This window comes from Lonchura striata, chromosome 2 (genome assembly GCF_046129695.1).
Source record: "Lonchura striata isolate bLonStr1 chromosome 2, bLonStr1.mat, whole genome shotgun sequence".
NCBI lineage: Eukaryota > Metazoa > Chordata > Aves > Passeriformes > Estrildidae > Lonchura > Lonchura striata.
This window is the reverse complement of record NC_134604.1, coordinates 49,649,296-49,675,961: the sequence shown is the minus strand read 5'-3', so window position 1 is coordinate 49,675,961 and position 26,666 is coordinate 49,649,296. Positions and strand designations below refer to the sequence as shown.

Here is a 26,666-nt window from a genome sequence, read left to right as displayed (position 1 = left end):
TTAGCTGGCCAAACTGCATCTTCTCCCATATTGCTCCCAGGAGTTTTAACCCATTGTTTGAGGCAAATGAGTATTTCCTGACAGTTCTGAGGTAAAATCACTAAGTCAGCTTAAGTAGCTGAGCTCAAAAAAACTCCAGATTTCACTACTGTGCATGCACTTCTCCTGATGGATCCATCTGAGACAGTACAGTCTTATGAGATACAGTTTATCAACGGCTAAACATTTCAGACAAATTAAGTCCACTTGGGCAAAAGGAGTAAAAGTACTAACTGTGGAGAAATGTTCTCTTGGCAGCAAATCCAGCCAAATAGCACCAGTCAAGACTTTTCATTTATAATGCAGATAAACATGATGCAAATTTGCTAGAAATTTATGCTAAAGGATCTTTGCTGAATTTTTAACAGTCCTTTAGTTTTACAAGAAAAGGAAATTTATCCACTACAGTTTTGATTAGCTTTCATTCCTAATGTTAACTCCCTGGTTATGTTTGCTGTTGGACTTTTCTGACAGCTGAGGCAAATTGCTTTCAGTACTTTAGCAGGAGAAAAATAGCCTAGGTTTTAGGAAAACTATAGACAGAGCTCCTCTTGGTATGCTTGCAACTCCAGGGGAAATTTTATCAACATCACCAGAATTTATTTAGCCTACTTTTTCCTGGTAGGAGTTATTTTCAAGACTTAGAGTGCCCTTTAAGTGCATTATCCCACTTAAGTGCACTACCAATAAATACTCTGCCTGAAGCTTCTTTTCACTGAATCTCCCAAAAAACCAAGAGTGAAGTATAAGCTGGAAGTCTCTCACTACCTTTGAAAATGCACACTTTTGGCACAGTAAGAAGGACTTTTTGGTTAAGAAAGAACAGAAGAGTGCAGCCTAGAGTGGATGAAATCTGATCAAGAGGTCAAAGAAAGGTTATATTTATTTATCTGAGGTACCTCATTAGGAAGCCTGTTTTTGGTTCAAACCTCACAAAAACAAGATCAGTCCAGCAAAACAAACAAGTGAAGAAGTGACATTCCTCTGGACTATGTGAAGCCAAAGCACAGAAACCAACATGTTTTCTAAGGAAAGTAGTGAGTGGCTTATAATGTCACTTGATGCTATTTACATAGCTAAGAAGCCATCCACTTAAAGCGTTCCGAGATATTCGTTACTAGATACTTCTTTCTTTCTAACTTTCCTAAGACTGAGGCTAAGACTCCCCAACTTACACTGACTTCTAACTTTTATTTTAAAAAATTTATCTATAAAAAGATGCTGAATGCCACTTAAAAAAACAAAACAAAACAAAACACAACTAATTTAAGCGCTTTCTTGGTCTCTCTGTTACTAAATGTACTTGTAAATAAAGACAGCAACTTATGCATAATTAGCTCTATTGCATCAATGCCATCTGCATCTGGCTTAAGGAGGGAAAAACCTACCACACCAATAGGTATTTAGTGCTTAAATACCTTTAAGAACTAACCATGATCTGTGAGGCTTGTTGTAACAGTCTGATGAAGAATAAGAACTACTGAAATGGTAATTGTGTATCACATGAATGCACATAACACACAGCATACCCGCACAGAGACACTTGTATGTACCTGCTTTAAACAAATAATTAGTGGTTGAGCTGTACCCCAAGTATTTTTTCTTGGTCTTGTATTATGTAGCTTTTAGGTGGATCTGCAAGGATGAACTTCTACGTGTATCATGATTCACTGCAACATACTGCTGTTCCTTGTCTATTGTACGGTCAAGGTGAAGATGAGATGACCTTTCTCACAATCACAGATCTGCTTTATAAACAGCAAACTCAAAATGGCCCTAATTCAGATTCAGGTGTCCCCATTTCTTGAATTCAATCATGGGCTGTGGTATAACCTTATAATATAAAGCATGTCTCAGTGGCCCTGGTGAGAAGAAACATACTATACCAAAAACTCCCTAGCATCTATTTATAAGAAATTTCCTTTCAGAGATTGTTCAATTTAAGCAGTGTATTTCATCCAAATGACTTTTCCTTGATGTGACTGCAGCGTCAGCATAGCTGTAAAAGCTTTATTTCAGTGATGACTTCTTTCACAGCCACCACAGGGTTAGTGACCCACCAGTAGAGTTAGATCACTTGCCAGTCACATGTCCCTTAGATGTGGAAAAGAAACCAGACACATCAAAGGCACAACTGTAGCTGTCACCATTTGCTGATATTCCAAACTGCTACAACCTGCCATCACTCTTTTGCTCTCTTTTTACATACAGTCACTCCCTCTTTCTTTCTCTCCACATTCAGACCAAGTCCCTAGTCTGTAAAATCTGCTACACAAGAGAAGTCAAATTTGACCAGGAGAGTTTAATTCTAGTTTCAGTTCCAGATCAAATTGACACCTACCTGTAAGTACTAAGGATTCTCTCTGGCTAAGAGTATTTTGTTTCTTTTACAGATCCTACATTTGTAGGTTACTTTAGGACATATACATGTAAACTGCAGGACAAGTGGAATTTAGTGCTTTTGAAGTTACAAGTAAAAGGAACTTAATGTCATTGGTCCAAATTATCCTGTACTCAGCTCATCACATTTCCTCTGTAATGACACACAGGCACACAGCCTTTTTCAGGTACTTCTCTATATGCCTCTTCTCTGACTCACCTATCTGAGCAGAGGATACTAAGCAAAGCTTGCCTTTCAGACTTCTTTACCAAAAGACTACTTAATGTAAGAAAGTCTCGCTGATTATCTGTAATTTCACATCATACCTGGCTAGGAATATTAAAATGAAGATCAACTCACGTTTTAAGACTATTGGTTTTTTTTTTTTCTCCTGCAAAAGGAACTTTGTTACTAGTTTCTAAAGATTCTTAGTGCCTAACGTGAGCAATGTGAGCAATGAGCTGGAAGGTACTACTTCTCAGACTAGAGAGATTTCCCATATATATGCACACACATTTATTCACACTTTGCAAAACAAATAACATCTCTTTATGGGATCATGCCACCTTCCTAATTGAATTCTATTCTGAAGGAACACATGCAACAACACTCAGCTAGTTTGCTTGCCACCTACAATGAATGTTCATTATTCGGAAATTTGTCTTTTTTTCCCCTCAATATTTGTGGCCTTAAAGTAAACTTTCTAATACAGTTAAATCACAATCAACCCAGCTGTAACTCTCTGATTTCACAAAAGGGATATTGCTTCATTAAGCATTTATCATATTGAGGACAAAAAGAAAAATCTTATAGGTCTTTACTGTCAAGGATATCTGGGACAGCTGATGATAATGAGTGGTTAAACTTACCCTCGAGAAGATATTTTCCAGAGAGCTAGTCAAGGATTTCTTTGCCTTGTTTTTCAGAATGTCAAGTTTAAACCGGCCACCACTGGTGGTGCTTTCTGGAATTGCACTGTTAGAAACGACCTGTTGAAATTAGCAAGGATACCATTCAGCTTTGGCAACTCTTTTTTTAATTGTGAAGACTATTTCCAAAGACTAGAGCTGAACCAGGTTACATAAGAAACAAAATACCCTTGGCCTTATTAAAAAAATCACCACAAACATACTACCCTCCTTCTATAAAAAAGAAAAAAAAGAAAACAACAAAAAAACAAAACAGTCTCATAAACAAACAAACAAATCCACAGTTAAAGGCACATTCCATCCCAAAGATTATATTGTAAAAGCATATAAATTTAACAATACTGTTGCCCATATCCTTTGCAAGATAAGTTCAGAGTTTAAACTAAAACCGATGCTCTCTTCATTCTTATTCTTCCTAGATGTTATTCCTTGGGTATGAGGGGAGAGAAAAAGAAGTTATCCTCACACTATAAGAAAATACAGTCATAAAATAAATTGGTTGTCTTTCTTCCTGTTGTGTACCCTCAACTTATAAAACCCAGGCAAGCCACTAAAAATTAAACCAGATTTCTATTCCTGCACAGTCCTTTCTTAATTACAATACACAGTTTCAGGTCCTCCTGAAGAAATCTAGCAGTGGTTCTACAAGTAATTAAATCAGCATATTAATAGTCTGAGAAGGGGAAGAGGAATAATAAATTAAAGTTATAATAAATAATATTAAAAAATAAACCCAAGCTTTACCGATGGTGCTTCACCAATGTGGATATGCGTTTTCTGCTTAGTCTCACAGAGCTGACGGAGATGTAAGATCACAAGTTCATTTTCTTCCTGGTCATTGTCAGGCTTCATTTTCTGTCAGTAACAGCAAAACAAGGAGTTTGTCTTTCAACGCATGATTTGCTTATTTTTCCTTCCTATGTAGGTATTCCTTGAAATTAATATACTGATACACCAAACACCAGAGCGCACTGTTATTATGTGGAATTGCAATCCTGTCTGTGTGCCTTCACACTCCTGAGCAAGATAAAACAAAAACTGAAAAAAGTTGCAGGCTGTAGAGAGAAGGGAGCCTTATGCTCATACATTTTGTTTTCCAAGACTGTTACTATACAGCCTTCTAAGTGGCATTAGGAAACCAAGCCACTCTGTTCTTCAGGAATACAGAGAAGAGCACAGCCTTTGGAAGCCCAAATCATTGTATACTTCAACCACTAGAGCACTAGAATATTGTGCCAAAGTAAGTCAGAAAAGACAAATTCTGAAAATGCCGGACCTGTTCCAAAAATATCTAGTTCATTTTATCATGTTCTTTTTCAAATTAGGAAGAACAGCTTCTAAAATATTACCTGAACACGTTCAAAAATGTCTGCTTGTTCATTGTCAGTTAGCGATGACAGATGTCTCTGAATTACAAGTTTGGCTCTTGGTGGATAGAGTCCTAGGAAAAGAATGGACCATTAAAGATTCTCAAATGAATTCTCTAAACAGTTTTTGACCAAAATGACAGTAGAAGATATAAACCTGCCTTTGAGTTTATACAAGTTATGACAGTTGTATATCCAACGTATACATGATATAATATAATTGAGGTTTTGCTAAACCACATGTCTTTGTCTCCTTTCTTTAGCAGGAGCAAAAGCATAACCAGCAGCAGTTAAGTGGCTGGCTCCCGTGTAAAGGTCATGCTCCCTACCCCACCAGTGGCTTCTGTCCTAATGCCAAGAGATCACTGGCAGGTGGAAGCCTGACAACCATATGGGAGGAGAGGAGGAAAGGAACAGATCAAGGTTATAATGGGTGAGATAATCAATACATAGGATACTTGGAAGTTTTCAGATGCTTTTAACTGAAACATTAAGAATAAGAGAAAAAAATGAAGGATAAATGATTGAATTTCTGCTAGTCCATAAAGTGCACATATTGTCACAGAGGTAATTCTAGGAAGTGACAAAAAATGTGAGTGAAAACAAGCCCCTTGAACCAGATGAAGATTTTTCCATCTAAGGTTGATATCATACATAGAAAATTGCAATCAGAACAAATAAAATATTTTTTCAAAATCATGCAGCTTTAGGTTTGATTTTGCTAAACTTCTAGACTCAAAGCAGATGGATTAAACAAGGGGACACTAAAATAAGTTTTTCAGTCACTAAGTAGAAAGTTTATGAACCTACTACTACAGTACTCTAGTTGTTGCCCTAAGAGAGATTTTATTTTGATACTGGGTACTTTTCAAATTACTTATAATGCCTTATACAGTGGCCTCTATAGTTTATAATCTACAAAAAACTTTCCCAGTTTAGGCTTACCACTTCTGAATACCTTTTGTTAAACATAGAAACTGTAAGTCACAGCCTAGCAAAATTTCACCCCACTAAATTTTTACACTTGGCTTTTCATCCACCAGAGGGAAGCAAGTGGCAACAGCGACTTTCAATGAATGGGAGAACTGTAAATATTGAGCACCACCATAACCACACCAGAAAACACAAGACTATTTGCTTTTTGTAACATACTGGCTTTTTGGTTTTGAATACAATGCTTTGCAAGGACACATAGCAGAGTGGCTATAAAAACAGGATCCTAACTTTTTTTAAAAATTCTATCTTGTAAGACTTTTTACATATGTTCTGGTATATTTCACTTCCAGAGACACTACAAAAGTTTGTCTACTAATATCTGAAGGCAGGGTGTTGTTAATTTTCTTGGTAAGATATTAATCTCCTAACTTAATAATTTATTTTCCTATAATATAAATAGATCTTGAAGTGTGTGAGGGAATAAACACAAAGAAGGAAAAAATAACCCCACACAGGAAAGGAGGTACACACAGGAAAGAAAGATCCTTCTTGATCACGACTGTCTTTTTATGAATCATTTTGAAAGTATGCAACTTGAGAAAAAAAAAACAACAAACAAGTGGAAGGTCAACTGGTGGGTTTTGTGGGTCTGCTTAAGAAAGGTATGATAATGAAAGAGAATGTATTTATAACAGAAGCTACATTATACTTTGTTGCAGTATCATTACTGCTAACACCCCCCTAAATACAGAGAATGCTAAGTAACAGTAAGAATTGCATACTGGGATACTTTTCCCTCTGCTCTTACATTGTCTTAGTTATTCCTCCAGAAAAAACACCAAACCAGAATTAGAAGATAAACTCAGTTGCTACCTTCAATTCTTTCACAAAGTTTGTGCAATGAATGCATAGGACAGGCCTCACAGAGTTTGATCTGCGTCTTGGCATTTTGCAGGGCTGCAGCAGTGCTGAAGGCTTGCTTCAGTGTCAGCATTACCTCATCAACCTATATGGGAAGGAGGGAAAAGAGTATATAAACAAAAATACATGCCATATACACAAAATTAGATTTATAAATCACATCTCAGACAGGTGCTTTACAATTAAAGGAAAAGAGACAAAACCATATAAACCCATTTGTTATTTTCTAAAGAGATCAAGGTTGAATTCCCAGCTTTCTGTAGATAATCACCATCTTTAAGATCTGCCAGACAGTGTAATTTTGATGTCTAACTACAGCTATTCAAGCTTACTGGGAAAGCACCCACTATTTTAGGAAACTACAAGTGAGATTTTTTGGCTTGAATATATGCTGGTTAAATAGAGAACATTAATTTCTTTAGTTTTGAGTCTCTCCATGCACATATAAACTGCATGTGTTCCCTCTTAAGATCTGTTGTCCCACCATAAAACCATTTTAGCAGCAACCCCCATAGACCCATCCCCATAGCCAGACACGAGCTTCCCACAGCAGTTCACATTTCTGCTGGATACCAGACTGCCTACCAGCTTCATCACAATCACTACACAGCCTTAAGTTCTGCTGGCCTGCCCTGCAGGCTGCCCTGATCCTCCCTCTGCCACTACCACCAACACAGCAGTGCTACGTTCCCACTCACCAGCACTAGAAAAGATCAGCTTGTATCTAACAAAGGCTGAGCTCACAGCATTTCTCCACATTCATTCAAACATGCTCCCAGACCTGGCATGCAAAACACTTGGAGCTCCCCTCTCTGTACTTCAGGGGAATACAGTGCGTATTAACAGCTGTTTGCTCAGTCTCAGCATTAGCAAGGAAAGAGAAATTTTAGGAACTAAATCAATATTCTGCTTCAGAATCAGGTCCTCACTCTGCTTGTTTTATAAGCAGGAAGAAGAAAGCTGGACTATTTGAGACAAAACCATGCAGTTTAATATTAAAAACATACAGACTTTTGAGGGTCTGTCACTTGGGGGGAAAAAGGAAAAAAAAGGTAGAAAAGGAACCTGAATGTAGAAATTTGAACTAGTTCATGTCCCAGTATGTGTAGGTTTGTTTTGTTTGCTTTAAACCTCTCAGTTTTAAGCATTACCAATAATTTTTGGGTGCTTTCTGTTCTTAGTAATAAAGCAGGACATTGAACAGTGAATGTCCATCTTACAATATGAACTGGTAAGTTTTTTAAGTTGGCTACAATCCTTCTCCAATGCAAGATCCACAGAACAGTGCTAAGCATATGGATTATGACTACCCTAAAATCATAAGAACTATAACACAATATAAGAACAAATATACACAAGCCTCCCAACACAGCCTGCCTGACAGCAGAGGATCTGGAAAGCTCTGCACTGCCAGAGTCAAACTGCCACCAGGATCCGAGTGACTGCATCTGAAAGTAGCTCAGGAATGTTTATTTCATATTGCAGTGTGGTCATGCCCACACAACAGTAAATAATAAGCAAAGAGGTTCACAAAAAAATGGGGGTTTTATACACCACTTAAGCCTTTGAATTATGCATGGTCAGATTTATCAATAGGTCAGATGTAACATTTTCTGTTATTACAATGATAAAGCTGATTTCATAGCCGCTCCCATTTTGACAAAAACGCAGCCTCAGCTGCCATGGTACATCTAGTGCTGTTAGCTGTTTGAAGTTCTAGTGATGTGAATCTATTCACTCTCAAGCTAGTCAATGGATTAACAAATTACATTTTCAGCTAGATAGAAAAGTGATTTTATAGTTTACATGAGAAAGAGTTAGTAGCTGTCACCAGCGTCATCAAACAAACATGTTTCAGAACAGGAAACAACTAGTTTTAAAGGGCCAAAGTTTTAAAATAAAAATGGAGTAGTCAAAATTATTTCCTGTATGCATCTCACACTATTAAGCTACCTGTTATCAGTAAAGTCAGCGATATCTGGAACTTCAGTTAATTGATACATACTTTATACTATGTTCAATGTACTTTTTTTTAGTTATATACATCCACAAATACTATGATTTTCTTCTTTTGTGATCAGATGCTGCTATTATCTTCTCCTGAGGAACAAAACAGACTACAGGGAAAAAGCTAAAGCCAGATGTAGACTTAAAGACACATGCAAGATCAGCCAGTAGTTTAAATCCTACCCTGAAGGGTATGTCTGGGTTTTATCATCAGCTTTGCTACTGATTCAATACGTCTTTACACTTTTAATGGGGAACCAAGTCTCTCAACAGTTAGAATTGGAAGAGTTACAATCAAATACAGGGCCCAAATATGCTTACAGTCACACACCCATACGGATACATCTATTTGTTACTGATACTTGCATCAGCAGAGTAGCAGGATATGGCTGTATATGAACAGAATGTCCACACTTCCTATTGCAAATTTGCATAGGCACAGCTGACATCTTGCACCTGAGCAGATGTGAGCACTGGGGCTCAGCTGACACAGCAGAATAACAGACTCCTATTGCTCAGGAAATGCCTTGGAAATGCTCTGATGAAACAGTGAGGATCATGCATAAATACTCACCAGAGACTCACTTGCACACTGGAACACATAGCAAACATACTGGCTTAACCCAGCTTCCACAGATTCTCGGCAAATAAAACCAAAGTGATCAATGTGTTTTATACCCTAGAAGAATTTTAAAGGAGCATTAGTGGACTATTTTATAAACAGGTATAGTTTCCAAAAATTTGAATAACTATAAATGCATATCCCTAATGTTCTATTTTACCAGTAGTATAATGATTCTTAAATTGTTTTTTGTATTTAAGTTATATAAAGATATTTATATAATCAAAACAAAATACAGCAATAAATCTGGACCAGAATTTATTCCATCAGCAAAACAGAATTTTCAGGGCCAACTAAAGACTGCTGGGTTGTATTTGGAATTGCCTCCACAGTGAAAATTTGATTTTATAAGACATACTAAAACACAGGATTGGAGAAGTATCAGACTCTTGTTTTTCTGTGTTAGGACTACACACACAAAAGGAAAAAAAGTGGGGGGGAATGAGTGGCAACCTACAGAATTACAACTAAATTCTGAAATAAAGTCTTTGAGACTGAATTACATACCAGAAGTTTCAAGACTTACTACACATTACTACTGTCACTTTTTTCCAAGATCTTTGTATAACAGCTTGACAGGGAACACTGCCTTGCTAAAAACAGCACTGAGAAGATCAAAGACAGCTGCTTCCTAAGAAGCACTATATTCCCAGTCTCAATTCATGGAACATGACTCACTATTGTTAAAGCTTTTGCCAATGTTTTTATCATCTGAGTATGGTAATAGTAGATTTTCTCCAAATGAAAACCTAGTCCCTCAAGTTCAAATACAACAAAAATCAGAACACGGCTGCTTGGATCCATCTCCAAAGAAAACACCTATATCATAAAAGAGAGGAGGAGGCAAAGCAACTTGCCTGTTACTTCAGAGAACACTCTAGACAAAATTGGAAATGCAGTACGTGACAGACTGAACATATTGTCACTACACACTGTTGTTTTTAAAAACAAAATTCCAGAAGTCACTTCTGTGCCACTTAAAAGGTGCAGAGGTTGCTAAGATGACACAAATGGCATTAACTGAGCAGTAGTCCACTAATCCTGACTTCATTTTCTTGTGACATATGAAGTCTTCAAAACCATAAAGTAATAAAGGTCAGACATATACACATGTTGATCTATAGAACAGTGAAGTGCTGAGCTCTGTTTTGCAATAAAACATAATTATTAAAGGTGGTTTGGTGAGATGCCAGTTCCCTCCTTACTGACAGTGCCTGAACAAGTCTACTGCTGTCGTGACATCTCAGTCTCCACAGAAGAACATCTGAGGGGTTGAGACAGATGTGACATTTGCCCTACTGAAGCACAAATAGGACAGTATGTTCCTAAATCAACAGTATTTCCATCACATTTCTTTAAGAAGGTGGCTTTAAGAGGTCATGACAAAAGGGCCAAGTTTTCTGTTGTTCTGGGTTCCCTCAAGGGGAAGGCTCCAACAAGAAAACTTCTAAAGCTATTTGATATCTGAGTTTAGACTGCACACACAGAGCTTTATCATCAATTATGTCTGCTGCTTTACAATTATAAGGAGTGTGGATAATTACACAAATCCACCTGTTCAACCATCCTTAAGCTATAGGATAAAAAATACCTTTATAGACCAGACTAAGAGAGTCCAGAATGCAAACTGGCAATGACATCTCCTTTTCATTGTTTGTAAAGCTTGGAAAGACAAATATTCCTAAGTCACAGTGCCACAATACATAGTAAATCACTGCCCTATAAATCTGTAACAGAGAAGCCCTGGAGCTAGCCCCAAGTTCTAAAAGGAAGTACTGATGAGGTTTATGCAACCAATGCTTAGTCTTGAACAAATTAGTATTTTTTTATTTCTATTGAACTCAGAACCCCCTTGACTTCTCTAAAGTAATTGTTTCATATTTAAAAAAAAAAATCCCAAAAGTTTTGTGACTGCCTCTTTGAGTTATTCAAGAATGCAAAGTCAAAAAGTGTCTGTAGCAACTGGTGCTGAACAAGAGCAAGATGGAAAGGTGAACATCTTAGCCTCGATATTTAACTTTACAATAAATAATTATTTATTACTGTACATCACTAGGTACACCTATACCATATCCTCCAGAAGAAATTATGCAGGTGAACTGCTGTTATTCCAAAAGGTTGATTTGATGCTCTCCTCCTTTCATTCTGAAGGCTTTTAGGAGCTTATCTGCTCAAAACCAGTACACTCAGAGCATCGTAAATGGAGATTAAACTGCTTCCAAAAACATACTTAATACTCTTCCAAAGCAGAAATAGTTTATACTTTGTTTCCTGATGATTGATTGAAGTTGCTGCTATTACACAGCTCAGACTAGTTATTTTGCACTGATATTTTCTGGAATTTTCTGGAAAAAGAATTGCACATTTATTTTTTTCTCCTGCCTATAGACCAGCAAGGCAATACAGCTGAAGAACTAATAAAATCTTTTTCTTCTGATGATCTACATATTGCTTTTTATTAATGCTTACCTGAGAACAAGAGGAGATATCTTTAAAATTCTTTTCAAACACAACAGATTTGGTATCTGGACTGATGAGGTTAACTTCAAATCTTCCAACCTAAGGGAGAGAAAAATACATCTAATTTATGCATGTCTTGGGGGTACAGCATTTACACCAACAAAAATGTCAGAATCCTGCCCTTTCTTGCTCACATAGAGTACCTTTTGGCACAACAGCTTACTCAGCAAGAACAAGGGTGCCAGGGTGCTGTAATTCTGCCCGTGTTGAGTAAGAATATTTCAGCAAGAACAATACACTCAGCTGAATAACAAAAACTACTTGGAAAAACCACAGTTTTTCTTCCCCTCCCCCACCTTCTTTCTTCAAGTTATTTTAGTCCAAAGATCATGAGTGACAGACAATACTAAAACCTTTAGGAAACAATGTGACTAAATTAAAAGCTGAAAAAAGGGAATTTTTGGGTTTTAAATTATGCCATAGATTAGCTGAGAAATTAAGATAATACTTTTTGGTCTGTAGTTATTCCAAATAAGAAAGAGTAGCTTCTGCAGCAAGCTACCTTTCAGCTTTCCCAAACTGCTTCTCAAGTCCATGGAATTTATTCTACAGACCTCAGATTTTTTCAGCTAAATCTTGTTCATTACTAGTGATAAGCTGTGACTTTCTGAAGGGCAATGCATTCTCACTTCAGATATCATTTTCCCAAGAGAATAAAAACTAGAATGATCCTTAAAACAAATGGAAATACAAAATCCAGACATTTAGCCCACTGTTATTTTAAGGTACAAAGATTTTTCCTTTTATGGGTCACCTCCTTTATGCGTCCTTCTATTTTTTCAAAACAAGTTCCAAAGATGTGAAATGCACTTCAGGCATGAGAAGAAATAACCACTGTAGCCTGAAAGAAGAAGCCTTCAGTGCAAAGATGTTTGAATACTCATCTGGTAAAGAGAGGTCATTAATACAAATTATCAAAAAGAGACTGGCTCAAACACAAGGCTATGGAAGCCTCAAGTGAAGTTTTTTTGGTTTTAAGTGCACAAAAAAAGGAGTTTTTCTTTGCATGGTAGTCTTCATCGATTTTCTTTTTGAAAGAATAGTATGTTTTTCAGCTAGGTTCTAAATATCACCAACACAGACAATATATAAAATACTTATTTCACTAAAAGCTCTGCTCCTTTAAGTAATTACTCCATAAACAATTATTTTTTCTTAAAATTTGCCTGAGCTCATGAGCTGAGGTGAAAGTTCATCTACTCATGTTCCAGCCATTTATGAACAAATATAAAAGTATTTATGACAAATCATGAAGCCATACTGGATCCACATTACTTGCATTGAAAAACGTCTCAAAGTGCACAGGGGAAGAAGATACGGTACAAAACCACCAGGAAATTGCTTGCCCTAGAACACACCTGGAACAACATTGTCCTGTTCTTCTCAGAATCAGAGGGCTGAACGTGACTGGGAGCGCTCGCGTGCCTTCTGCGGGACTGTATTTTCAGGCTTGTGTCATGAACCCTTCTCTGCATCACTGCAGTGACACTGCTGCACCGGGAGCGAAACTCCTGCTGCTCATCAAAGCCAGAGTCCTCTAAAATCCTCTCTGGAAAGCAGCCACGGGTGTTGGCCAGGTTGGTCAAGTTGGTCTGGCTGCCAATTGTAAACATTGCAGCACGCCCTGAGGTGCTGTTTGGGCTATCCAGCTCCTCAAAAGGGCTGTCCAGAGGAGAAGCTGGCACATTTTCTTCACACAGGGGCAAGTCCAAGCTCGACTCATTATTCCGCTGCTCGTTTAACAGTTTCAGGCGCTGGCGCTCATGAAGGCTGAATTTCTCTATGCAGTCATCAATTAGCGTGGAGGGAGCTTTCTTGTGAGCCACTGTCACCTTCCCACAGTACAAGACCTCAAATTTTTGAGAGTCATAGAAGGCATCTTCACTATCCTTACTTGGTTTGGCATCTTCTTTCAGTGCTGCTTTAGAGACTTGTCTTATGCTGCTGATGACATCAGGAACCTAAGGGGACAGTGTGAAAGGCCATTTTAGTAACCACAAATGACACAGCAGAGACAGTGATGCATCAAGCATTTGTTAAGGTAAGTATTTACACAAGCTATTTCTCCAGCAGAGTGCCACAAGCTTCTTGGCAGAGAATATAAAATCAGTAAAGTCTAAATTCTGTATGGATAATTTATGTAGTGGAAGCAGAGCAAATAATTACTAATTTTTTTCCTGGAACATCTTCCAGTACATAAGGTTTAAAATTGCCAGAAGGTCGACTGGCAAATGTTCACATCTCTTTTGTTTGTTTGTTTTTACTGAGACTACCTTCTCTTTCCCATTGTCCTCTGCCCACACTGGCACGTTTTACTGCTGTGTTCTGTAAAGGGCCATCACTGTTCCTTTGTTTTCATTCTGCAGAGAGACATATTCTATTCTTAAAACTTTCAGGAATGGTTTTGTGGAAAGGATACCAGCGATCCCCATCAATTTCAAATGACACTTTTGGAATAGAGGTAGCAAGAACATGGACATTTTACTGAAGCACCATGTACAACTGAATTAGGTCTCACTTATTATCAACTATAATACTGGCAGGAGTCTGCTTTCAGTACCAACATATTTAATATGTGAGCTCATTTTTCATTTTGGCTTCACAAAAGAAAACAAGGACTTCCCCAACTCTACCAACTTCAGATCAGAGTGGCAATAGTTGCTCTTTTGACAGTACCTACTCTTCTGAACCATACCCTCTTTCCCACATATCCCATTTTCTCTAGAAGTATAATGAATGACATCACACTACATGCACTGGGGAAGTTACTATGACAATGAGATAAAAAGAGAATATCAATCCAATTTTCTTTGCAAGAGAAATCAGTTCTCAACATTCAACTAATTAAGTACAACCAATCAACAGTTTTTATATTCTATACAGCTTCCCATTACAATATTTGATATTTTTCAAATAATTTTTCTATTAAAATAAGGTAACTTCAAAGTCACACCTTAAATAATCCACACTTTCTACAGCGTCTCTTTCTTTCAGTCACACGATACCAGCTGAAGCTTGCTACTGAGGCAGCAATCTCATCTACCAGCACTTCTGGAAGTCAGAGTGGAAAATTACCTCATCTTAATCCCCATCTCCCATTACACACTCCTCATCCCTTGGGCATTCAACTCAAATCTGCTTCCAGTTCATTTATTGCAAAATGAAGTTCAATTACCCTGAGGTCTGCTGACCCTTTGGCTTCTATCCCTTTAAACGTCACCATCATCTCAGTTTTCAGTGGGGCTAAAAGCTACATCTAGAACTGACACAGATACAAGAGTGGAACTGTTCTTCCCTCATTTTCACTACCGGGCTGTTTTACCATCACCCAAGGTACACTTCCTCCTAGCCATGGCAGTTCAGCTGGACATGCAAAATGCTCACCTTGCACTTGCCAAGATACAGCTCTTTTTCCACTGATTGGTCTCTTATTCTCTCTATGGATTGTGCTTAAAGAAGCTCTAGAGTTTAAATTCCTTAGTTCTCTATTTTAACAAAAATTCACAAACTAGCTACCTTTTTATTAAAATTTCCCTTTTTAGAATCCAGAAGCTGTTACAGGGCAATTCACATATATTTCTATTTCAAGTACAGTGACAAATGATAATTCTATTCAAAATGCATACATTTTACACACAATCAACTAGAGTAACCACTGTCAGCTGTTTAATCAGCAATTTAATGTTTTTTAGAAGTGTACCATCACTTCAACTCCAATAATTGGTTTTGCCTCCTGCTCATCACTTCTAAAACAAAAAAAAATTTGGTATACCTAAGTCTTCCTAAAAATACTCAGTAGCCTCCTAACAGATCTTTCCCCCTCTCTCCCCCACCTGCAAATGTCCAAACAGGCTGGAGATAAGACACTACCAATTCCACCCCAACAGTAATACCCATCCATTCCCTCTTCTGTCACAGATCTCCCTCACAAATGCAGGGTTTTAAAGTAACTGCACTTCTGCTCAGAACAACCCACCACCCTAAGTATCCTGCAGTTTATCACTTTTATTTCAATCTTTTCCAGATTGTGTATGATCTTCAGACACAAGTATTTAAGCCACAACTATTATTTCAGTATCTCTACTCCTCAGAAAGCTTTTGCAATACGTAAATTGCTACAGTATTTTCACTTGTGTATAGAGGGATCCTAGCACTAGAGCAGGGATTTCAGCTCATACAGCCCAAACAATCCTTATTCCCTGCTTTGTTTAGGCAAATTTCTTTACAGGTTATGTTATCTTTTTGGGCGCTCCCTCATCAGCATTCACTTTTTTTCTTCTTTTCAACCCACAGACAGAACTAAAATAAAATATCAAAGTGAACATTTTGAGACCTGCTTAATCTCTGTAGATATTAATACTTTTCTTATATACAGATGAAAATAAAAACAATGTAATGCAATACAGGGATGTCACAATTGATAACTAATATTTGTCAGACAGCCCAGAACCAGTTCCAGATGCTTGTTAGTTGTTTCATGGGTGCTCTCAGTACCACGGTGTAAAAAACACCTTCAAGGATAACATTCAAGACAGATACTAACATTGCCAGGCTATGAGTTGTGCACATGAATTTTATTGGTCTTTAGTGACAGGAGTAACTGTGTGCTGCTGCTGATGCACTCAGTGACTGACAATGTGCCAGCCTGTGCTGTTAGACCCGACCCTCTCTACTCCCAGAGTCACTCTTATCAAGAACCAAGAGCTATTTCTGAGGTGTACCTGAGCAGAGTACAGTATTTTCATAAATAAAGATCTGACTTAGCGCAAAACCCCTAAGTGGGATCAAGTGGAGTCTAAACAACATATTGCATCTGTGTCTTCCTGAAATGTAAGATGCAGGAAAAGTTACATAATTATCAATCACACATCCTAGTATGGCTTTTTACTTTGACATATATCATTGGGTTTTGACATTTTGCTCCTCTGTTTATCAAGAAACCCCAGTCATATAAGTTTCACCATCCAAGTTGTGTAACTTTTTTTGGATTTGGATATTAGTTTATTACGTCAAAATTGCAGGGCAAAGTTAGGTAAGATAATAAGCAGAATGTAGCTTTTAAAATACTGAATCACCTGGATGAAAATTCTTTACTCTTAAAAATCAGTTTAGGAATATTAAGAAGACAGACTCCTGAAACAGTCAAAACTTACTAATGTGTTTCCAAGTTCTAGTATTTCCCTGCAGAAGTCTCATTAAATTAAGCAGCCAGAGCGGAGAAATGGGATTCTTACTCCTGAAACCCACAGGGCCATTGACAATCTTCCTAGACATCTACTACCACCTGTTACAGTAGAGCAAAATTAAAATGTCAAATGGGTTATTGTATAGGTTTTCAGTATACACCTGAATATAAATAAATTAAATTCTTAAAGTATTTAAGCAACTGATCCATTTAACACACTCAGATTTTTTTTTTTTTGTCAAGCCTTGAAGACAGTTACATCAAGAAGAAAGACTGGATGAGACAGGGCTACACACTGTATTCTCAGGGTGAGAGAAGCACACTTCCAGCCCAAATAAACCCTGTGGTGGGACAATTCAAGAAGACTTAATTCTCCCAGACTTTGCCTCTCCCAAATCCTATGATCTAGGGGCCTATTATCTTTTTCTAAATATTGTTGGACAGAGAAGGAAATTACTATGTTCCAAAGGGAGTTCCACAGGACTTAGTGCAGAAAGTTAGGAGCTGATGGTGCAGTGCTGGAACAGCAGTTCTCAAATGCAAAAACATAATGCAGGGCATTATTATAGGTTTTATTCATGAAGTTTCCCTATACTGCTGAGTAGAAGAATACTATTTCATGAATCAGAACAAGGAAATTACCCCCACCCCAATACACCAACTCAAATACGCTAGAACAGCACACAAAGCTTCCTCTAAAGCAGCAGTAGCCTCATGCTTGAACAGTGACAGGCACACTGAACCTTCTCAGGTATTAATAACATGAAGCCAAACAAAATGGATCTGAGAGCATCAGGTGAGCTTTCTTCCCCTCTAGGATGTCAAGAGCATCCACACCTGTCAGGAAGAAACAGCAGCATGTGTGCTTTAAGACTTTGAAACAGCGCTCACAGTAACTCCTTGATCTCTGAACAGAGCCAAGAGAACTCAAGAGCAGAGATCCTTCCTCAGGCCTGTTCCAAACAACACCCCCAATTGCAATGCCCTCAGTAAGACAAGGATGGACAGTGGGTACCAAAAGTGCAAAACTAAACCTGTGATACTACTTTGGCTCTTCAGTGTGAACAACACTACAAAACTTGGTGGAGAAAAAAGAAACCAAAAAAACAAACCCCAATACCAAAACCAATGAAACTAGACTGCAATGTAACAAGTACTCTGTAATGTCACTGAAGAAGCAATATTTTCCTCCAGGGAAATATATCTGATCTAGTAAGAGCAATTACAGAAAAAGAAAAAAAAAACAAACCCCACACTTGGGAACCTAAATCAAAATTTTTATTCACATCCAAGTAGCCTAAGATTGTATGAACTAGTCTCCACCCAAACACACCAGATCTGATACGTGGCGATTCAAAAAGAAAAAGTTAGCTGTACTCAGAACAGAACAGATGGCACTGCCCAAGCTGTGCATCTCCTACAGGTAGATTCTACTCTGAAAAAGCAACATAATAAGTAAAGCATGACACTGACACAAAATTTCTTTACCACAGGCAGTAGAGTTTTGATAGTTGAAACTAATGACAGCACCAGTTTTAGCCAGTAATCCCCAGTCTCTTCTATTTGTACCACACACCTATGATCTTGGTTAGAGACCTTTTGAGCTACTGCAGCACAACATCCATTTGGCCAGATACTGTAGTATAAAGTAGCAGCACCGAGCTAATTCCTGCTCTGCAATTCAAGGGCTAGATCTAGTTCTGTCCCTTGTGACTAGGCCTGCAACAGTGTTAATTCATAAAGGAAACAAACACCTTCCTCATGCATTAGCAGCACACTGCACAAAGGGTATGTGATTAGTACTGCCAAGAAATATTCTACTATACATCAAGACACTTCACTGCGTTCTGCACAGAATAGTATTGTCATGTTAGAAAGAAATATCACTTTAACTGATATAAGCAATGCAAGATCTTTCATCTGACCAAAGTGTAGATTAAAACCAAAGGGAGTAGTGCAGAAAAATAATCACCAAATTCACCTCATGTCATGTAGCTGAGGTTTTGCTAAAATTAATTCCAACTGCCGCAACCCTTAAAACCTCAAAAACAGGACTTCAGTTGAGTATTTATCACCAATATCTTTAAGTTGCAAAACAGAGGGACTGTTGAGCCTACTAAATCATGCCTGATGCAGCATAACAGTAGAACATTTTGTCATAAGCCTAGAAAGGGCAGAGCATCTCCATTGTAACACCACATGCTTTCTTGAACAGCAGTGACAGAAGTAGGAGCATTAAAAAAAAAAAAAAAAACCAAAAAAAAAACCACAAAAAACCCCAACCCTTTGAATTTACAAGAGCCTCCTGTGAACAAAGGTTAATGTTCCCTTTTTGCTGGAGTGATACCTTTCAAATGCGTCCCTCAGTAATTACTGAGCAGTGCTTTCAATTTAATCCAAACTTAGAACTTGAATGCTATGGATATTACGAAGAAGAACAAAATTTGCTGGCTGGGACTCCATTATTTCCACAGATGAAGAGAATTTTGCTGTGCAGAGTAGCTGCAGCCCTCCTTAATTTGTGTCTAGCTTCCACATGGAAAATTTCAGTCTGGAATTTATTAAGAAAGCAAAGCCACTCTTCATACTGTAAGGCTTATAAACAAGTGTGACAGTGAAGTTCTAATCTAACAAACATGCCTAACAAATGTGGCTACTTAATGACAACATTTCTAGCAAGACAATTACTTTCAAGACAAGGAAAAAGCTCAACTCTGCTCACTCCCTCACCACACAAAGTGCAGCGGTAGATCCCTTCCACCGTACAAAGAGACAGGAAATGAATGAGCTGCATGCACACACGACAGGAGCAGTCAGTACCTTCTGGTGTGAGATCCAGCTCAGAAGCAGAGGCATGTCCGAGCAGAGCTGTCACCAAACCTTACTGCCATGAACACCAAGAACAGATCCTGGGATAAGAGAGTGCAGAAAGGATCCCCCTCTCACAAAGGGCTGGCAGTGCTGTCACGGTATTTCCTCAGGCTCGTTTCATGATATCACAGCAGAGCCAGAAATCCGTGCAGCGGCCGTTGTTCTTCACAAGTCAAGCATTTCCTGACTTGGGGCTGGAAGCATCCACACTGCTGGATTTGAATAATGCACCCCACTCATCATCACGCTATGTACACTTGAAAGCAAACAAAAGAGAAACAGGATGCTGTTCTGAAATCAACACCCTGCGCTTTGCTAATTACTGGGAGTTTGATAACTATCAATAAGAAAGCAACACAATGTAAGAAAAAATTAGGAACAACTGGAATGAGTCTCCTTTTAATTAGTGTTAACTTGCATATCCAGAAGATAGGAGAATCCAGCCACAGCAGTGAAACATCAACAGAGACAAAACAAGCTGCATATCATATCCTGCTATGTACCAGGCATTTGACAAGGAGGCAAAGTTCTTATCTTAAAAAAACCCACAACCAAATGCCAGCCAAAGTGCAGATATCCGTAACTATTCTTAACTAGAAAGAAGGGTGGGAGAGGGAAAAAACTGTTTTCCTTTAACTGCTATAAATGTGTTTACTGCCATCCAGATAGGAGTTTTTATTGCCATCCAGCGCTGATCATTTAGACCTGTTGTACTTCTTAAACCACTGCATTCTGCTGCTTTCCACTCTGGTGAAAGTGCTCCACTTACCAGTCTTCATCATTAAAATGCATCTTTCTGATAAAAGACCAGCTCAGCGTGATTCAATTTACGCAGTCACACAAGCAATTTGCTGACTCTGTTTATGCTAGAGGTATTTAGGAACTAGAACAGAAGAATCTGCCCTTCTCAGCTGACTTACTGCTGAAGGAATACTGGTATCTTCTTTCTAACAGAAATAAGGAGGGTTTGCAGCCCAGAGAAATGCTGTCTCAAAGAGAAACTAATAACAGCCAAATTACTAAGCATTTCTATAATCCATCTGCACTTACTGTACAGTCTAAAAATAACAGTTTAGAATATTCCAAGTCAGGTTCTCAGCAGGCAGTAATAAGCATCTGCCATCAACTCCAATTCATTCTGCTGCATGTCTGGGCCAACACAACACAAGCCCAGTAGCAGAAAGCTGGAACACAGGGACTGGCAAAGAAAGTTTCAATGAAAGCAGCTTTTGGAGCTTCAAGCTAACTGCCATCCCTGGCAGCTAGTGCTTTCACATTTCTTCTCTACAGGCTCATGAATTTAGCCAAAGCTTAAAGCATCAGAAAACACATTAAAGGGCTGATTGCATAGAGGAATATTAAAGGATTGCATAGAATAGTTTTGCTTTCAGGAGACAGCCTTCCTCCTATTTGCCTGGCCTATATTTTTCCCAAGTGACTGTCAAGACCTAGCTAGGTTTGCTTCTAAAGCGCTGCTACAGAGCAGTGCATGTATTTTATTCTGACATTCAGCCTCACGCTACATATTGTGCAGATCACATACTCTTGACGAAGGTAAAACTGAAGACTACTGCTACACCACCCTAAAGAGAGATCTTTTTTTAGATAGGTAAGTTAAAATAAAATACAGTTTTCAAAATAATTCTTATTCAAGACCAACTCAGGAATTACTTACACTGATGAGTTTTGATACAATCGACAAGCAAAAAAAAGCACCAGAGTTGCACAGCATACATTTAGCAAACCATCACAGTATCCAATTTGCAGCTGGAAACTTGTGGATCACCTAACACATTCTGTGTGTTACACACACACACACACACAAGGTGCTTCTACGCCAAACGCCCAAATTTAAGTAAGCAGTATAATGACAGAAGGTGGATCAAGTTTCTTAACAGGAAAGAATATCTAAGAGTTACAAGATGGTTTAGATGCCTGAGCAGACAATAGGTGCATTTCTTTATGCAAGCACTCGACAGACAGCGGTGTATCCAAGATCTTCAGGGATGGCAGCGACAGCACAGCACAAGGAAGTGCAAGATTCTTGCACTCAGCATTTTGCTCCTATGTTTAGGCCAGTCAACTTAATGCTTATCCACCTTTCAGATACAGCTCAAATTCACTCAGTTTGAGTACTCTGCAACCCATGGTAAAGAGGTCTCATGACAATCCTTATGCTCTTGAATATCTAGATTAGTAAAACAATTAATCTACCAGTTTTATACTTTGAGCATATGCAAGTTTGTTTCCAAGTTTAGGACACAGTTCCCAGTGAAAGACTTAGCAAAGTACAGCTTGCTTGGAACAGCAGCTCTTCTTAAACTTCTTTAACACAAGTACTTACAAACTATAATAGTACAAATTCATATATTAGCTAGGAATTTTCCCTGAAAACTGTGCTTAAGCTAACTTGGCAATTCTAGTAAGAGGTTATTAAAGATGTTGTTTTTAAACTCCATCATGTTTAACACATACCCTATTTTTAAAAGGGCTTGCCTGAGAAGATAAGGCTGTCACGTGGACAGTCCCAAACAATTAATGCATTCTCTGCATTCATTTCCTTTTGAGGGGGGGTGGGAGGGAAAGTTGGAGAACTCATTGAAGTATTTTGCCCATTTATGGTCACTATCTACTTCTCCAATACAGATCAGAAGATCATGAACTTCATTTTAGCAGATTGAAAGTGGCAATACTGAAATGACTACACCATGCACCATGTTTATGAAGGTGGCAATTTTTAAATTCTGTTGTTTCAGATAGAAGTTCTCAAGATTCTAAATTTAAAATATGAACTAACATGTTGATTCACTATGAAATGAACACACTTTGGTCTGTTTTTCCCTAGTCAAGAGATCAATATTTCAGGACTCCTACATGGCAGATCATGAAGACCCCTAAAGTGAGCATCATCCCAGATTTGGTTAAAACTTACCATGATATTCATGCATGACACCACTTTTATAACTTGTTCACTATAACACCACCTCCTTCTACTCTCACTGAAGAAGAAGATGGTAAGTGGTTTAATTCAGTGCTGGTTCTGGGAGATGGAAAAAGTTAGATTTTATTCAGTCTAGCAGATGTGGGTATACTTGGTCCAAAAAGTCAGGTACTGCAATAACTTTTAGCTCCCTTAATGAGGCTAGAAATTCCTCAATTACATGAAACCAAGGGGTTCCTTCTTTCTATATTTGATTTTTGCCACAAACTCTCAACTACAATGGGAAGTTTCAGGCTACAAACTTTCTTTAAAAAAGGTTATGCTTACAGAAATTTGGACACCAAAAGCAGTGTCAAGCAGCAGGTAATATACTGTGGCAGAGACAAAAAGTGTTACTACTGGGTTCTAGGCTCCTTTTGTCACAAGAACATTCACTAAAAAACTGTGAAAGACAAATGCACATGATTTATCAGACAATGTGGACAGAATATAAAGAAAACAGATTGCAACCTAGTAGCATTTCAACAGCTTTGCCATCCATACCTGCCAAGTAATGTTCAGTAGTTTTCTAGTACTTTGGAAATACACATCTGTACACGTTCTAGCTTGTCTGCTAATCTCACAGTTCACAAAAGCAACTGCCCTGTCTTGTGACAGTATCAAATGCCTGAGCGACCAGCGTTACAATTGACTCTTCCCAGATAACAACCACCAAAGAACCTAAGCATAAACACAGCAAGGAAGGATTTCAAAGCCATACTCATCCAGATACTGAATTACCAACTGCTTTGAAGTGAGGTGCTGGGAACTTCCACCTAACTAGACTTCCTTCAGCACCGAAGTCTTGAACCACCATTTGCCAAGGAGTCAGGGGAATAATGAATACCGCACCTGAAGGCAAAGTTAGCACAGGACAAAATAGTGAATACTAAGAGTAGTATTCCCTGGGAATCACTGGGAGTCACATTAATCTAATCTTGTCAATCACTAACTGTTAAAATATTAAGATTTCATCAGCTTGTTGGTAGCTGTAAAGAGAATTAAATCATTAGGTAGTTATAGTATTCAAATGTAAATCCATACAGACACAGCTGGATGGGCAAGTATTTAAAATTTAATTGCTGAAAGCTATTAAGTAGCTGAATAAAGCTATTTAATAATAAGCTGAAATAGGTGAAATGTATTCATGGTCCTTTCACATTTTGACATAGAGAAATTCTAAAAGAGCTAAAGATTTACAGTTGCTACTACTACTACTACTAAAAAAAACCTAAAAACCAAAACAAAACAAAAACAACTCACAAGACCCAAGGGGAACAGAAAAGAAAATGCTTTCCCAGAAAGCTTTGATATAAAGGAGTCAGTAAAGTAAACAGACAGTAAGGACCTTTCAGAGAAACAGCTTTATAAGGCAAGACTCTTGCACCAATAGTGACTTACATGAAGTAAGCTAAGGGTGTGATAGAGACCCATGGGACCCATCACATATATTTCAAAAAAGTCTCTGAGAGCATTTTGTTTTGCTTATGAGTTCTACAAAACTGAAGGGGAAAAGGGAACATAGAGGCACTTAATCACTGCATAAGTAAGAAAGCACAACAGGTATATAGAATCAACATGGGTGGGAAGGAGTTGTTTCTGAGCTCATCAGGGAAGTTCTAATAATTTTTTAGGCACATTTTCATATACATCAGGTAAAGCAACTTTTGCACTGCTTCACTAATTGCTACTGGTAGATGCTACTTATTTCAGTACTGCTAAACTTTTCTTCTGAATTTATGGTGCCTGGTATATGCTAGGTATTTCTGCACCAGCAGCTGCACATCAGTGCCTGACAGCATAAACAGTAGGATTTTTGCAATTGGCTTGAGACCGCATGGTTAAGAAGAACAGCTAGGCTGCATTAAGTAATTGCAGCTAACTTTTTGATAACAATATTCACAGGAAGAGTGGCATTGGCATTATGAAGTCCTAGCAACACAGTGACAAATTAACCCAGTAGTTATAGAATTTCAGTTCATTATTAATGCAGAGCAAAGCCCACACTGCTTCACCTTCCATATCAGCATCTTCATTTTAGTAGTTCTACTGGGTTTACATGGCAAGGTTTTGGAAGCAAAGGGGACTGCAGGGGTGACTTCCATGACTAGCTCCCAGAGTTTTCCTAGTGTCCAACAAAGTCAGTGCCAGCCAGCTCCAGGACAGACCCACCATCCAGCATTGCAGTGATGGTGGTAGCCCCTCCAGAATAATTTGTTTGAGAAGAGGAAAAAAATCTGTGCAATGCAGCTAGGACAGCAAAATGAGAACACATGAGGGGAACAGCCCTGCAGACACCAAGGTCAGTGAAGAGGAGAGGAGGAGGTGCTCAGGTGCCAGAGCTGAGATTCCCCTGCAGCCCATGGCAAGGCAGCTGTGCCCCTGCAGCCCTGGCGATCCATTCTGGAGCAGAGATCCACCTGCAGCCCTTAGAGGATGCTACACTGGAGCAGTGGAAGATCAAAGGAGCCTGTGACTCCATGGGAGGCCCATGCTGGAGCAGGCTCCTGGCAGGGAGCTCTGGACCCATAGAGAGAGAAGTCAACAGTGAAGACAGTTTGCTGGCAGGACTTCAGCAGGAGCCCCATGCTGGAACAGCCTGTTCCTGAAGGACTACACCCTGTGGGAGTGGCCCACGCTGGAGCACTCTGTTCTTGAAGAACTGCAGCCGTGGGAAACACCCAGATTGGAGAAATTGGTAGAGAGCTTTCTCCTGTGGGAGGGACCCCACACTGGAGCAGGGAAAGAGTATGAGGAGTCCTGCTCCTGAGGAGGAAGGAGTGGCAGAGATAATGTATGATAAATCCCCATTCCCTGTCCCCCTGAGCTGCTGAGGGGGAAGAAGTAGAGAAAATTAGGAGTAAAGTTAAATTCGAGAAGAAGGGAGGGGTGGATGGAAGGTGTTTTCAAGATTAGGTTTTCTTTCTCATTACCCTACTCTGATTTGATTGGTAATAAATTAAATTCAGGCTGAGTCTGCTTTGCCCATGAGAGTAATTGAGTGATCTCTCCCTGTCCTTACCTGGACCCACAAGCCTTTTGTTGTATTTTCTCACCCCTGCCTAGCTGAGGGTGAGTGAGAGCAAGGCTTTGGTGGGTGTCTGGTGCCTAGCCAGGGCAGTCCCCCACACCAGTGCTATCCACACATCTTAGCTGGATACCTGTGTAAGTCCTGTTCCCTGCTTGTAAAGGAGAAGGGCAGCATAGTCCTGATGTCTAGGGCTTGGTAAAAATATACTTAGCTGTAACATGGCAAATCCCATCACGTGGCTCCTGTCTGGACTGGAAATAGAAACTCTTATTTCTGGTCTGATGGGCGAGGGATGAGAAGGGAAGAGTGATTTTGTCACTGACACAGCAGTGTTCTCATAACATTTAAATAAGTTATTTGAAAGGATAATGTAAATCCCATTCACTTCAGCTAACTACAAGTTTCTTTCTAATTTCACCTAAGGAATTGCTTGTCATGCACAGCTGCCATCAAAGCAAGATACACCTTCAAATAACGTAAAGTTTCAGAAATCAGTATGTGAGTTGTTCTCTCATGGAAGTCAACAGTCCCCTCTTGACTGAGGAAATTAAAACTCAGTTCATCCACAACTTTGTCCTTCTACAGCTTATTTTTTACTTCCAATAGTTCATATTATGAAAGATTTCTCTCTGCAATTGGAAGTCAGCTTGCTGATGAGAGTTATCAGTGAACACACAAACTATTAACAGAAATCAGAAAAAAGATCCCCTAAACAGCGAACTTCATTCCTCCTGCTCATCAACTCTCTCTCCCCTGGGGGAGCTTAGTTGATCTGGGAATTATCTATGTCAGGAATCTATTCTTGGTCATGTCTGAATGTCCTGTTCCCACTGAAGTCAAGCCTGAAACTTGTTTTGCAGAGCCAGCAAAGAAGCATT

The 26,666-nt window shown here is 38.7% G+C and overlaps 1 protein-coding gene across 2 annotated transcripts in view; it reads right to left on the bottom strand.

Moving 5' to 3' along the window:
• TBC1D4 (TBC1 domain family member 4) overlaps positions 1–26,666 on the bottom strand; it is a 97,447-nt gene that overhangs the window by 27,695 nt on the left and 43,086 nt on the right. For both annotated transcript variants that reach the window (XM_021548021.2, XM_021548023.2), the window contains exons 2-8: positions 13,080–13,682; positions 11,671–11,760; positions 9,154–9,258; positions 6,525–6,657; positions 4,698–4,789; positions 4,093–4,203; positions 3,289–3,408 (exon numbers count right to left, since the gene is read on the bottom strand). In XM_021548021.2, coding sequence (XP_021403696.2) covers positions 3,289–3,408; positions 4,093–4,203; positions 4,698–4,789; positions 6,525–6,657; positions 9,154–9,258; positions 11,671–11,760; positions 13,080–13,682 — 1,254 coding nt within the window. The remainder of the gene's footprint in view (positions 1–3,288; positions 3,409–4,092; positions 4,204–4,697; positions 4,790–6,524; positions 6,658–9,153; positions 9,259–11,670; positions 11,761–13,079; positions 13,683–26,666) is intronic.